The following is a 13,541-nucleotide window of genomic DNA, read 5'->3' as shown; positions in this document are numbered from 1 at the left end:
AGGGTGTGTGTGTGTGTGTGTCGTTATGCAGTGCAGTTGGTATGAGTATAAGGTTAGGTGTGTGTGTGTGTGTGTGTGTGTGTGTGTGTGTGTCGTTGTGCAGTGCAGTGCAGCTGGTATGAGTAAGGTGTGTGTGTGTGTGTGGTACAGCTGGGTTGAGTGGAGGGTGTGTATAGTGTCTGTACCTATCATTGAACAGTGTGGTACAGTGGAGGGTGTGTATAGTGTCTGTACCTATCATTGAACAGTGTGGTACAGTGGAGGGTGTTGTATAGTGTCTGTACCTATCATTGAACAGTGTGGTACAGTGGAGGGTGTGTATAGTGTCTGTACCTATCATTGAACAGTGTGGTACAGTGGAGGGTGTGTATAGTGTCTGTACCTATCATTGAACAGTGTGGTACAGTGGAGGGTGTGTATAGTGTCTGTACCTATCATTGAACAGTGTGGTACAGTGGAGGGTGTTGTATAGTGTCTGTACCTATCATTGAACAGTGTGGTACAGTGGAGGGTGTGTATAGTGTCTGTACCTATCATTGAACAGTGTGGTACAGTGGAGGGTGTGTATATCGTGTCTGTACCTATCATTGAACAGTGTGGTACAGTGGAGGGTGTGTATAGTGTCTGTACCTATCATTGAACAGTGTGGTACAGTGGAGGGTGTGTATAGTGTCTGTACCTATCATTGAACAGTGTGGTACAGTGGAGGGTGTGTATAGTGTCTGTACCTATCATTGAACAGTGTGGTACAGTGGAGGGTGTGTATAGTGTCTGTACCTATCATTGAACAGTGTGGTACAGTGGAGGGTGTGTATAGTGTCTGTACCTATCATTGAACAGTGTGGTACAGTGGAGGGTGTTGTATAGTGTCTGTACCTATCATTGAACAGTGTGGTACAGTGGAGGGTGTGTATAGTGTCTGTACCTATCATTGAACAGTGTGGTACAGTGGAGGGTGTGTATAGTGTCTGTACCTATCATTGAACAGTGTGGTACAGTGGAGGGTGTGTATAGTGTCTGTACCTATCATTGAACAGTGTGGTACAGTGGAGGGTGTAGTGTCTGTACCTATCATTGTCTGTACCTATCATTGAACAGTGTGGTACAGTGGAGGGTGTGTATAGTGTCTGTACCTATCATTGAACAGTGTGGTACAGTGGAGGGTGTGTATAGTGTCTGTACCTATCATTGAACAGTGTGGTACAGTGGAGGGTGTGTATCGTGTCTGTACCTATCATTGAACAGTGTGGTACAGTGGAGGGTGTGTATAGTGTCTGTACCTATCATTGAACAGTGTGGTACAGTGGAGGGTGTGTATAGTGTCTGTACCTATCATTTAACAGTGTGGTACAGTGGAGGGTGTTGTATAGTGTCTGTACCTATCATTGAACAGTGTGGTGCAGTGGAGGGTGTTGTATAGTGTCTGTACCTATCATTGAACAGTGTGGTACAGTGGAGGGTGTGTATAGTGTCTGTACCTATCATTGAACAGTGTGGTGCAGTGGAGGGTGTTGTATTGTGTCTGTACCTATCATTGAACAGTGTGGTACAGTGGAGGGTGTGTATAGTGTCTGTACCTATCATTGAACAGTGTGGTACAGTGGAGGGTGTTGTATAGTGTCTTACCTATCATTGAACAGTGTGGTACAGTGGAGGGTGTGTATAGTGTCTGTACCCATCATTGAACAGTGTGGTACAGTGGAGGGTGTGTATAGTGTCTGTACCTATCATTGAACAGTGTGGTACAGTGGAGGGTGTGTATAGTGTCTGTACCTATCATTGAACAGTGTGGTACAGTGGAGGGTGTGTATAGTGTCTGTACCTATCATTGAACAGTGTGGTGCAGTGGAGGGTGTTGTATAGTGTCTGTACCTATCATTGAACAGTGTGGTACAGTGGAGGGTGTGTATAGTGTCTGTACCCATCATTGAACAGTGTGGTACAGTGGAGGGTGTGTATAGTGTCTTACCTATCATTGAACAGTGTGGTGCAGTGGAGGGTGTTGTATAGTGTCTTACCTATCATTGAACAGTGTGGTGCAGTGGAGGGTGTTGTATAGTGTCTTACCTATCATTGAACAGTGTGGTACAGTGGAGGGTGTGTATAGTGTCTGTACCTATCATTGAACAGTGTGGTACAGTGGAGGGTGTTGTATAGTGGAGGGTGTGTATAGTGTCTGTACCTATCATTGAACAGTGTGGTGCAGTGGAGGGTGTTGTATAGTGTCTTACCTATCATTGAACAGTGTGGTACAGTGGAGGGTGTGTATAGTGTCTGTACCTATCATTGAACAGTGTGGTGCAGTGGAGGGTGTTGTATAGTGTCTTACCTATCATTGAACAGTGTGGTACAGTGGAGGGTGTGTATAGTGTCTGTACCCATCATTGAACAGTGTGGTACAGTGGAGGGTGTGTATAGTGTCTGCACCTATCATTGAACAGTGTGGTACAGTGGAGGGTGTTGTATAGTGTCTTACCTATCATTGAACAGTGTGGTGCAGTGGAGGGTGTTGTATAGTGTCTTACCTATCATTGAACAGTGTGGTACAGTGGAGGGTGTTGTATAGTGTCTTACCTATCATTGAACAGTGTGGTACAGTGGAGGGTGTTGTATAGTGTCTTACCTATCATTGAACAGTGTGGTACAGTGGAGGGTGTGTATAGTGTCTTACCTATCATTGAACAGTGTGGTACAGCTGCTACCAGTAGGGTTGAGTGTGGGGCTGACAGACTTGGACTGGTCCCAGATCAGCAGTAGTTCAGCCATGCGCTCCTCTGCACACTGAGCGGTCAGCCTGGCCTCAGCATCCTGGTCCCAACAGTCCTCCATGGTCTCCTTCAGGGACCGCACCGCCTGAGGGAAGGTTACAGAGGCTAACACATACCACACCATACCATACCACACCACACCGCCTGGGGGAAGGTTACAGAGGCTAACACATACCACACCACACCATACCACACCACACCGCCTGAGGGAAGGTTACAGAGGCTAACACATACCACACCATACCACACCACACCGCCTGGGGAAGGTTACAGAGGCTAACACATACCACACCATACCACACCACACCACACCCTGACCATACCACACCACACCACACCGCCTGAGGGAAGGTTACAGAGGCTAACACATACCACACCATACCACACCACACCGCCTGGGGGAAGGTTACAGAGGCTAACACATACCACACCACACCACACCGCCTGAGGGAAGGTTACAGAGGCTAACACATACCACACCACACCATACCACACCACACCGCCTGAGGGAAGGTTACAGAGGCTAACACATACCACACCACACCATACCACACCACACCGCCTGGGGGAAGGTTACAGAGGCTAACACATACCACACCATACCATACCACACCACACTGCCTGGGGGAAGGTTACAGAGGCTAACACATACCACACCACACCGCCTGGGGGAAGGTTACAGAGGCTAACACATACCACACCACACCACACCGCCTGGGGGAAGGTTACAGAGGCTAACACATACCACACCACACCGCCTGGGGGAAGGTTACAGAGGCTAACACATACCACACCATACCACACCACACCGCCTGGGGGAAGGTTACAGAGGCTAACACATACCACACCATACCATACCACACCACACCGCCTGAGGGAAGGTTACAGAGGCTAACACATACCACACCATACCACACCACACCGCCTGGGGGAAGTTTACAGAGGCTAACATATACCACACCATACCATACCACACCACACCGCCTGAGGGAAGATTACAGAGGCTAACACATACCACACCACACCATACCATACCACACTGCCTGGGGGAAGGTTACAGAGGCTAACACATACCACACCATACCACACCGCCTGGGGGAAGGTTACAGAGGCTAACACATACCACACCATACCATACCACACCGCCTGGGGGAAGGTTACAGAGGCTAACACATACCACACCACACCACACCGCCTGGGGGAAGGTTACAGAGGCTAACACATACCACACCATACCACACCACACCGCCTGGGGGAAGGTTACAGAGGCTAACACATACCACACCATACCATACCACACCACACCGCCTGAGGGAAGGTTACAGAGGCTAACACATACCACACCATACCACACCACACCGCCTGGGGGAAGTTTACAGAGGCTAACATATACCACACCATACCATACCACACCACACCGCCTGAGGGAAGATTACAGAGGCTAACACATACCACACCACACCATACCATACCACACTGCCTGGGGGAAGGTTACAGAGGCTAACACATACCACACCATACCACACCGCCTGGGGGAAGGTTACAGAGGCTAACACATACCACACCATACCATACCACACCGCCTGGGGGAAGGTTACAGAGGCTAACACATACCACACCACACCACACCACACCGCCTGGGGAAGGTTACAGAGGCTAACACATACCACACCATACCATACCACACCACACCGCCTGGGGAAGGTTACAGAGGCTAACACATACCACACCATACCACACCACACCGCCTGGGGGAAGGTTACAGAGGCTAACACATACCACACCATACCACACCACACAGCCTGGGGGAAGGTTACAGAGGCTAACACATACCACACCACACCACACCGCCTGGGGGAAGGTTACAGAGGCTAACACACACCACACCACACCACACCGCCTGGGGGAAGGTTACAGAGGCTAACACATACCACACCATACCACACCGCCTGGGGGAAGGTTACAGAGGCTAACACATACCACACCACACGACACCATACCACACCACACCACACCATAGGTCTCACCAGGCTATTTTCCTTCCAGGCCTCGGGGAACTTGGGTCTCTGTTTCTCTCTGGACACCAGGACCTGCATGTCCTCAAAGGAAGGGTGGTTCCCCGCCTCGGCCTGGAACGCCACCTGGAGGTCTGGGACAGATTCTCCTGGAGAGAAAGGAGGAACCAGAACATTAAGGTGGAAATTCAATACTGTGATTTGACAACTAATTGTGGTCAGGAGTAAGTTTCTCTGGGCTCCCGAGTGGCGCAGCGGTCTAAGACACTGCATCTCAGTGCTGGGGGCGTCACTACAGACCCTGGTTCAGCGGTCTAAGACACTGCATCTCAGTGCTAGAGGCGTCACTACAGACCCTGGTTCACAAGGCACTGCATCTGCTTACAGACCCTGGTTCAGCGGTCTAAGACACTGCATCTCAGTGCTAGAGGCGTCACTACAGACCCTGGTTCAGAGGTCTAAGGCACTGCATCTCAGTGCTAGAGGGGTCACTACAGACCCTGGTTCAGAGGTCTAAGGCACTGCATCTCAGTACTAGAGGAGTCACTACAGACCCTGGTTCAGCGGTCCAAGACACTGCATCTCAGTGCTAGAGGCGTCACTACAGACCCTGGTTCAGAGGTCTAAGACACTGCATCTCAGTGCTAGAGGCGTCACTACAGACCCTGGTTCAGAGGTCTAAGGCACTGCATCTCAGTGCTAGAGGCGTCACTACAGACCCTGGTTCAGAGGTCTAAGGCACTGCATCTCAGTGCTGGGGGAGCCACTACAGACCCTGGTTCAGCGGTCTAAGACACTGCATCTCAGTGCTAGAGGAGTCACTACAGACCCTGGTTCAGAGGTCTAAGGCACTGCATCTCAGTACTAGAGGAGTCACTACAGACCCTGGTTCAGTGGTCTAAGACACTGCATCTCAGTGCTAGAGGCGTCACTACAGACCCTGGTTCAGCGGTCTAAGACACTGCATCTCAGTGCTAGAGGCGTCACTACAGACCCTGGTTCAGAGGTCTAAGGCACTGCATCTCAGTGCTAGAGGAGTCACAACAGACCCTGGTTCAGAGGTCTAAGACACTGCATCTCAGTGCTAGAGGCGTCACTACAGACCCTGGTTCAGAGGTCTAAGACACTGCATCTCAGTGCTAGAGGAGTCACTACAGACCCTGGTTCAGAGGTCTAAGGCACTGCATCTCAGTGCTAGAGGCGTCACTACAGACCCTGGTTCAGCGGTCTAAGACACTGCATCTCAGTGCTAGAGGCGTCACTACAGACCCTGGTTCAGCGGTCTGAGGCGTCACTACAGACCCTGGTTCAGCGGTCTGAGGCGTCACTACAGACCCTGGTTCAGCGGTCTAAGGCACTGCATCTCAGTGCTAGAGGCGTCACTACAGACCCTGGTTCAGCGGTCTAAGACACTGCATCTCAGTGCTAGAGGAGTCACTACAGACCCTGGTTCAGCGTTCTGAGGCGTCACTACAGACCCTGGTTCAGCGATCTAAGACACTGCATCTCAGTGCTAGAGGAGTCACTACAGACCCTGGTTCAGCGGTCTAAGACACTGCATCTCAGTGCTAGAGGCGTCACTACAGACCCTGGTTCAGCGGTCTAAGACACTGCATCTCAGTGCTGGGGGCGTCACTACAGACCCTGGTTCAGCGGTCTAAGACACTGCATCTCAGTGCTAGAGGCGTCGCTACAGACCCTGGTTCAGAGGTCTAAGGCACTGCATCTCAGTGCTAGAGGCGTCACTACAGACCCTGGTTCAGAGGTCTAAGACACTGCATCTCAGTGCTAGAGGAGTCACTACAGACCCTGGTTCAGAGGTCTAAGGCACTGCATCTCAGTACTAGAGGAGTCACTACAGACCCTGGTTCAGTGGTCTAAGACACTGCATCTCAGTGCTAGAGGCGTCACTACAGACCCTGGTTCAGCGGTCTAAGACACTGCATCTCAGTACTAGAGGCGTCACTACAGACCCTGGTTCAGAGGTCTAAGGCACTGCATCTCAGTGCTAGAGGCGTCACTACAGACCCTGGTTCAGAGGTCTAAGACACTGCATCTCAGTGCTAGAGGCGTCACTACAGACCCTGGTTCAGAGGTCTAAGACACTGCATCTCAGTGCTAGAGGAGTCACTACAGACCCTGGTTCAGCGTTCTGAGGCGTCACTACAGACCCTGTTTCAGTGGTCTAAGACACTGCATCTCAGTGCTAGAGGCGTCACTACAGACCCTGGTTCAGCGGTCTAAGACACTGCATCTCGGGGGGGCGTCACTACAGACCCTGGTTCAGAGGTCTAAGGCACTGCATCTCAGTACTAGAGGAGTCACTACAGACCCTGGTTCAGTGGTCTAAGACACTGCATCTCAGTGCTAGAGGCGTCACTACAGACCCTGGTTCAGCGGTCTAAGACACTGCATCTCAGTGCTAGAGGCGTCACTACAGACCCTGGTTCAGAGGTCTAAGGCACTGCATCTCAGTGCTAGAGGAGTCACAACAGACCCTGGTTCAGAGGTCTAAGACACTGCATCTCAGTGCTAGAGGCGTCACTACAGACCCTGGTTCAGAGGTCTAAGACACTGCATCTCAGTGCTAGAGGAGTCACTACAGACCCTGGTTCAGAGGTCTAAGGCACTGCATCTCAGTGCTAGAGGCGTCACTACAGACCCTGGTTCAGCGGTCTAAGACACTGCATCTCAGTGCTAGAGGCGTCACTACAGACCCTGGTTCAGCGGTCTGAGGCGTCACTACAGACCCTGGTTCAGCGGTCTGAGGCGTCACTACAGACCCTGGTTCAGCGGTCTAAGGCACTGCATCTCAGTGCTAGAGGCGTCACTACAGACCCTGGTTCAGCGGTCTAAGACACTGCATCTCAGTGCTAGAGGAGTCACTACAGACCCTGGTTCAGCGTTCTGAGGCGTCACTACAGACCCTGTTTCAGTGGTCTAAGACACTGCATCTCAGTGCTAGAGGCGTCACTACAGACCCTGGTTCAGCGGTCTAAGACACTGCATCTCAGTGCTGGGGGCGTCACTACAGACCCTGGTTCAGCGGTCTAAGACACTGCATCTCAGTGCTAGAGGCGTCGCTACAGACCCTGGTTCAGAGGTCTAAGACACTGCATCTCAGTGCTGGGGGCGTCACTACAGACCCTGGTTCAGCGGTCTAAGACACTGCATCTCAGTGCTAGAGGCGTCGCTACAGACCCTGGTTAGATTCCAGGCTGTATCACATCCGGCCGTGACTTGTACTCCCTTAGGGCGGTCCACAATTGGCCCAGCGTCGTCCGGGTTAGGCCGTCATCAGGTCTCCCAGTAGATGAGGCCCAGGGTTAGAGGTCAGTACACCTCATGAAGGTCTCCCAGTAGACGAGGCCCAGGGTTAGAGGTCAGGGTTATTACCTGGGAAGAGGTCAGTACACCTCATGAAGGTCTCCCAGTAGACGAGGCCCAGGGTTAGAGGTCAGGGTTATTACCTGGGAAGAGGTCAGTACACCTCATGAAGGTCTCCCAGTAGACGAGACCCAGGGTTAGAGGTCAGGGTTATTACCTGGGAAGAGGTCAGTACACCTCATGAAGGTCTCCCAGTAGACGAGGCCCAGGGTTAGAGGTCAGGGTTATTACCTGGGAAGAGGTCAGTACACCTCATGAAGGTCTCCCAGTAGACGAGGCCCAGGGTTAGAGGTCAGGGTTATTACCTGGGAAGAGGTCAGTACACCTCATGAAGGTCTCCCAGTAGACGAGACCCAGGGCATACATGTCCACCTGCTTCAGAGCCGACTCGCAGTCCCTCAGGTTCACAGCCCCCTCCAGAACCTCTGGGGCCATGTAGCGGACTGTACCCACCTGAAAAGAGACAGAACCAGGGTTGAAATACATAAACCCTAACCACCCAATCTAGAATGTCCCAAGCCATGTAGAAGTTATATCCCACCAGAGAGACAGACGTGGGTTTCAAAGGGTTCTATGGTCTCACCTCACTGATTCAAATGGTTCTATGGTCTCCCCTCACTGATTCAAATGGTTCTATGGTCTCCCCTCACTGATTCAATTGGTTTCAAAGGGTTCTATGGTCTCCCCTCACCGATTAAATTGGTTTCAAAGGGTTCTATGGTCTCACCTCACAGATTAAATTGGTTTGAAAGGGTTCTATGGTCTCACCTCACTGATGACATGGGTTTCAAAGGGTTCTATGGTCTCCCCTCACTGATGACATGGGTTTCAAAGGGTTCTATGGTCTCCCCTCAATAATTAAATTGGTTTCAAAGGGTTCTATGGTCTCACTTCACTGATTAAATTGGCTTCAAAGGGTTCTATGGTCTCACTTCACTGATTAAATTGGCTTCAAAGGGTTCTATGGTCTCACCTCACTGATTAAACTGGTTTCGAAGGGTTCTATGGTCTCACCTCACTGATTAAATTTGTTTCAAAGGGTTCTATGGTCTCACCTCACTGATTAAATTTGTTTCAAAGGGTTCTATGGTCTCACCTCACTGATGACACGGGTCTCACCTCACTGATTAAATTGGTTTCAAAGTGTTCTATGGTCTCCCCTCACCGATTAAATTGGTTTCAAAGTGTTCTATGGTCTCCCCTCACCAATTAAATTGGTTTCAAAGGGTTCTATGGTCTCACCTCACTGATTAAATTGGTTTCAAAGGGTTCTATGGTCTCACCTCACTGATTAAATTGGTTTCAAAGGGTTCTATGGTCTCACCTCACTGATGACATGGGTTTCAAAGGGTTCTATGGTCTCACATCACTGATTAAATTGGTTTCAACGGGTTCTATGGTCTCACCACATTGATGACATGGCTTCCAAATGGTTCTATGGTCTCTCCTCACTGATGACATGAGTTCCAAGGGGTTCTATGGTCTCCCCTCACTGATGACATGGGTTTCAGAGGGTTCTATGGTCTCACCTCACTGATGACATGGGTTTCAAAGGGTTCTATGGTCTCCCCTCACTGATTAAATTGGTTTCAAAGGGTTCTGTGATCTCACCTCACTGATTAAATTGGTTTCAAAGGGCTCTATGGTCTCACCTCACTCATGACATGGGTTTCAAAGGGTTCTATAGTCTCACCTTAGTGATGACATGGATTTCAAAGGGTTCTATGGTCTCCCATCAATGATGACATGGGTTCTATGGTCTCACCTCACTGATTAAATTGGTTTCAAAGGGTTCTATGGTCTCACCTCACTGATTAAATTGGTTTCAAAGGGTTCTGTGATCTCACCTCACTGATTAAATTGGTTTCAAAGGGCTCTATGGTCTCACCTCACTCATGACATGGGTTTCAAATGGTCTCCTCTCACTGATGACATGGGTTTCAAATGGTTCTATGGTCTCTCCTCACTGATGACATGGGTTCCAAAGGGTTCTATGGTCTCCCCTCACTGATGACATGGCTTCCAAATGGTTCTATGGTCTCTCCTCACTGATGACATGAGTTCCAAGGGGTTCTATGGTCTCCTCTCACTGATGACATGGGTTTCAGAGGGTTCTATGGTCTCACCTCACTGATGACATGGGTTCCAAGGGGTTCTATGGTCTCCCCTCACTGATGACATGGGTTTCAGAGGGTTCTATGGTCTCACCTCACTGATTACATGGGTTTCAAAGGGTTCTATGGTCTCCCCTCACTGATTAAATTGGTTTCAAAGGGTTCTGTGATCTCACCTCACTGATTAAATTGGTTTCAAAGGGCTCTATGGTCTCACCTCACTCATGACATGGGTTTCAAAGGGTTCTATAGTCTCACCTTAGTGATGACATGGATTTCAAAGGGTTCTATGGTCTCCCATCACTGATGACATGGGTTCTATGGTCTCACCTCACTGATTAAATTGGTTTCAAAGGGTTCTATGGTCTCACCTCACTGATTAAATTGGTTCCAAAGGGTTCTATGGTCTCCCATCACTGATGACATGGGTTCTATGGTCTCACCTCACTGATTAAATTGGTTTCAAAGGGTTCTATGGTCTCACCTCACTGATTAAATTGGTTTCAAAGGGTTGTATGGTCTCACCTCACTGATTAAATTGGTTTCAAATGGTCTCCTCTCACTGATGACATGGGTTTCAAATGGTTCTATGGTCTCTCCTCACTGATGACATGGGTTCCAAAGGGTTCTATGGTCTCCCCTCACTGATGACATGGGTTTAAAAGGGTTCTATGGTCTCAACTCACTGATTAAATTGGTTTCAAAGGGTTCTGTGATCTCACCTCACTGATTAAATTGGTTTCAAAGGGCTCTATGGTCTCACCTCACTCATGACATGGGTTTCAAAGGGTTCTATAGTCTCACCTTAGTGATGACATGGATTTCAAAGGGTTCTATGTTCTCCCATCACTGATGACATGGGTTCCAAAGGGTTCTATGGTCTCCCTCACTGATTAAATTGGTTTCAAAGGGTTCTGTGATCTCACCTCACTGATTAAATTGGTTTCAAAGGGCTCTATGGTCTCACCTCACTCATGACATGGGTTTCAAAAGGTTCTATAGTCTCACCTTAGTGATGACATGGATTTCAAAGGGTTCTATGGTCTCCCATCACTGATGACATGGGTTCCAAAGGGTTCTATGGTCTCACCTCACTGATTAAATTGGTTTCAAAGGGTTCTATGGTCTCACCTCACTGATTAAATTGGTTTCAAAGGGTTCTATGGTCTCACCTCACTGATTAAATTGGTTTCAAAGGGTTCTGTGATCTCACCTCACTGATTAAATTGGTTCCAAAGGGTTCTATGGTCTCACCTCATTGATTAAATTGGTTTCAAATGGTCTCCTCTCACTGATGACATGGGTTTCAAATGGTTCTATGGTCTCTCCTCACTGATGACATGAGTTCCAAGGGGTTCTATGGTCTCCTCTCACTGATGACATGGGTTTCAGAGGGTTCTATGGTCTCACCTCACTGATGACATGGGTTCCAAGGGGTTCTATGGTCTCCCCTCACTGATGACATGGGTTTCAGAGGGTTCTATGGTCTCACCTCACTGATTACATGGGTTTCAAAGGGTTCTATGGTCTCCCCTCACTGATTAAATTGGTTTCAAAGGGTTCTGTGATCTCACCTCACTGATTAAATTGGTTTCAAAGGGCTCTATGGTCTCACCTCACTCATGACATGGGTTTCAAAGGGTTCTATAGTCTCACCTTAGTGATGACATGGATTTCAAAGGGTTCTATGGTCTCCCATCACTGATGACATGGGTTCTATGGTCTCACCTCACTGATTAAATTGGTTTCAAAGGGTTCTATGGTCTCACCTCACTGATTAAATTGGTTCCAAAGGGTTCTATGGTCTCCCATCACTGATGACATGGGTTCTATGGTCTCACCTCACTGATTAAATTGGTTTCAAAGGGTTCTATGGTCTCACCTCACTGATTAAATTGGTTTCAAAGGGTTGTATGGTCTCACCTCACTGATTAAATTGGTTTCAAATGGTCTCCTCTCACTGATGACATGGGTTTCAAATGGTTCTATGGTCTCTCCTCACTGATGACATGGGTTCCAAAGGGTTCTATGGTCTCCCCTCACTGATGACATGGGTTTAAAAGGGTTCTATGGTCTCAACTCACTGATTAAATTGGTTTCAAAGGGTTCTGTGATCTCACCTCACTGATTAAATTGGTTTCAAAGGGCTCTATGGTCTCACCTCACTCATGACATGGGTTTCAAAGGGTTCTATAGTCTCACCTTAGTGATGACATGGATTTCAAAGGGTTCTATGTTCTCCCATCACTGATGACATGGGTTCCAAAGGGTTCTATGGTCTCCCCTCACTGATTAAATTGGTTTCAAAGGGTTCTGTGATCTCACCTCACTGATTAAATTGGTTTCAAAGGGCTCTATGGTCTCACCTCACTCATGACATGGGTTTCAAAGGGTTCTATAGTCTCACCTTAGTGATGACATGGATTTCAAAGGGTTCTATGGTCTCCCATCACTGATGACATGGGTTCCAAAGGGTTCTATGGTCTCACCTCACTGATTAAATTGGTTTCAAAGGGTTCTATGGTCTCACCTCACTGATTAAATTGGTTTCAAAGGGTTCTATGGTCTCACCTCACTGATTAAATTGGTTTCAAAGGGTTCTGTGATCTCACCTCACTGATTAAATTGGTTCCAAAGGGTTCTATGGTCTCACCTCATTGATTAAATTGGTTTCAAATGGTCTCCTCTCACTGATGACATGGGTTTCAAATGGTTCTATGGTCTCTCCTCACTGATGACATGGGTTCCAAAGGGTTCTATGGTCTCAGCTCACTGATGACATGGGTTTCAAAGGGTTCTATGGTCTCACCTCACTGATGGCAGCGTTCTCCTCCTCTCCCTGTCGTACCGGCCGGTTCCCCGTCAACTTCATGGAGAGGCCAAAGTCGATGATGACACACGTTCCGTCGTTCTTCACCAGAATGTTCCGACTGTTCAGATCTCTGTGAGACACAGCTGGCTTGTAGAAGTCTGGCGGAGGACAAGGTGGGGGGAGAAGGGGAGGTATGGAGAGAGAAGGAGGGGGAAAGAGGAGAAAGAGGGGAGAAGAGAGGATGATGAGGAAGAGAGGAGGAGGAGGGATTTAGAACTAGGACCGGGGTGGTTCATAATAGATGAGGAGAACTGATCCTCAAGCAGGGCACAGATCTATTGACTTGGTGCAGTATCACAGTATCCACTAGAGGGAAGTGAGAGCCCTGTAGAACAGAGCAGTACTCTGGTGATAGTATTGTAGAATAGAGCAGCAATCTGGTGAT

At 48.8% G+C, this 13,541-nt stretch overlaps 1 protein-coding gene across 1 annotated transcript in view; it reads right to left on the bottom strand.

Annotated features, from left to right (window-relative positions):
- Positions 1–13,541, bottom strand: part of bmpr2b (bone morphogenetic protein receptor, type II b (serine/threonine kinase)) — a 69,020-nt gene that overhangs the window by 4,858 nt on the left and 50,621 nt on the right. The window contains exons 8-11 of the mRNA XM_064964071.1: positions 13,094–13,254; positions 8,476–8,623; positions 4,796–4,932; positions 2,672–2,853 (exon numbers count right to left, since the gene is read on the bottom strand). Of these exons, the coding sequence (XP_064820143.1) occupies positions 2,672–2,853; positions 4,796–4,932; positions 8,476–8,623; positions 13,094–13,254 (628 nt within the window). The remainder of the gene's footprint in view (positions 1–2,671; positions 2,854–4,795; positions 4,933–8,475; positions 8,624–13,093; positions 13,255–13,541) is intronic.

The sequence above is a fragment of the Oncorhynchus masou genome, unplaced genomic scaffold (assembly GCF_036934945.1).
Source record: "Oncorhynchus masou masou isolate Uvic2021 unplaced genomic scaffold, UVic_Omas_1.1 unplaced_scaffold_903, whole genome shotgun sequence".
Classification (NCBI taxonomy): domain Eukaryota; kingdom Metazoa; phylum Chordata; class Actinopteri; order Salmoniformes; family Salmonidae; genus Oncorhynchus; species Oncorhynchus masou.
This window is presented reverse-complemented; position numbering and strand designations above follow the sequence as displayed.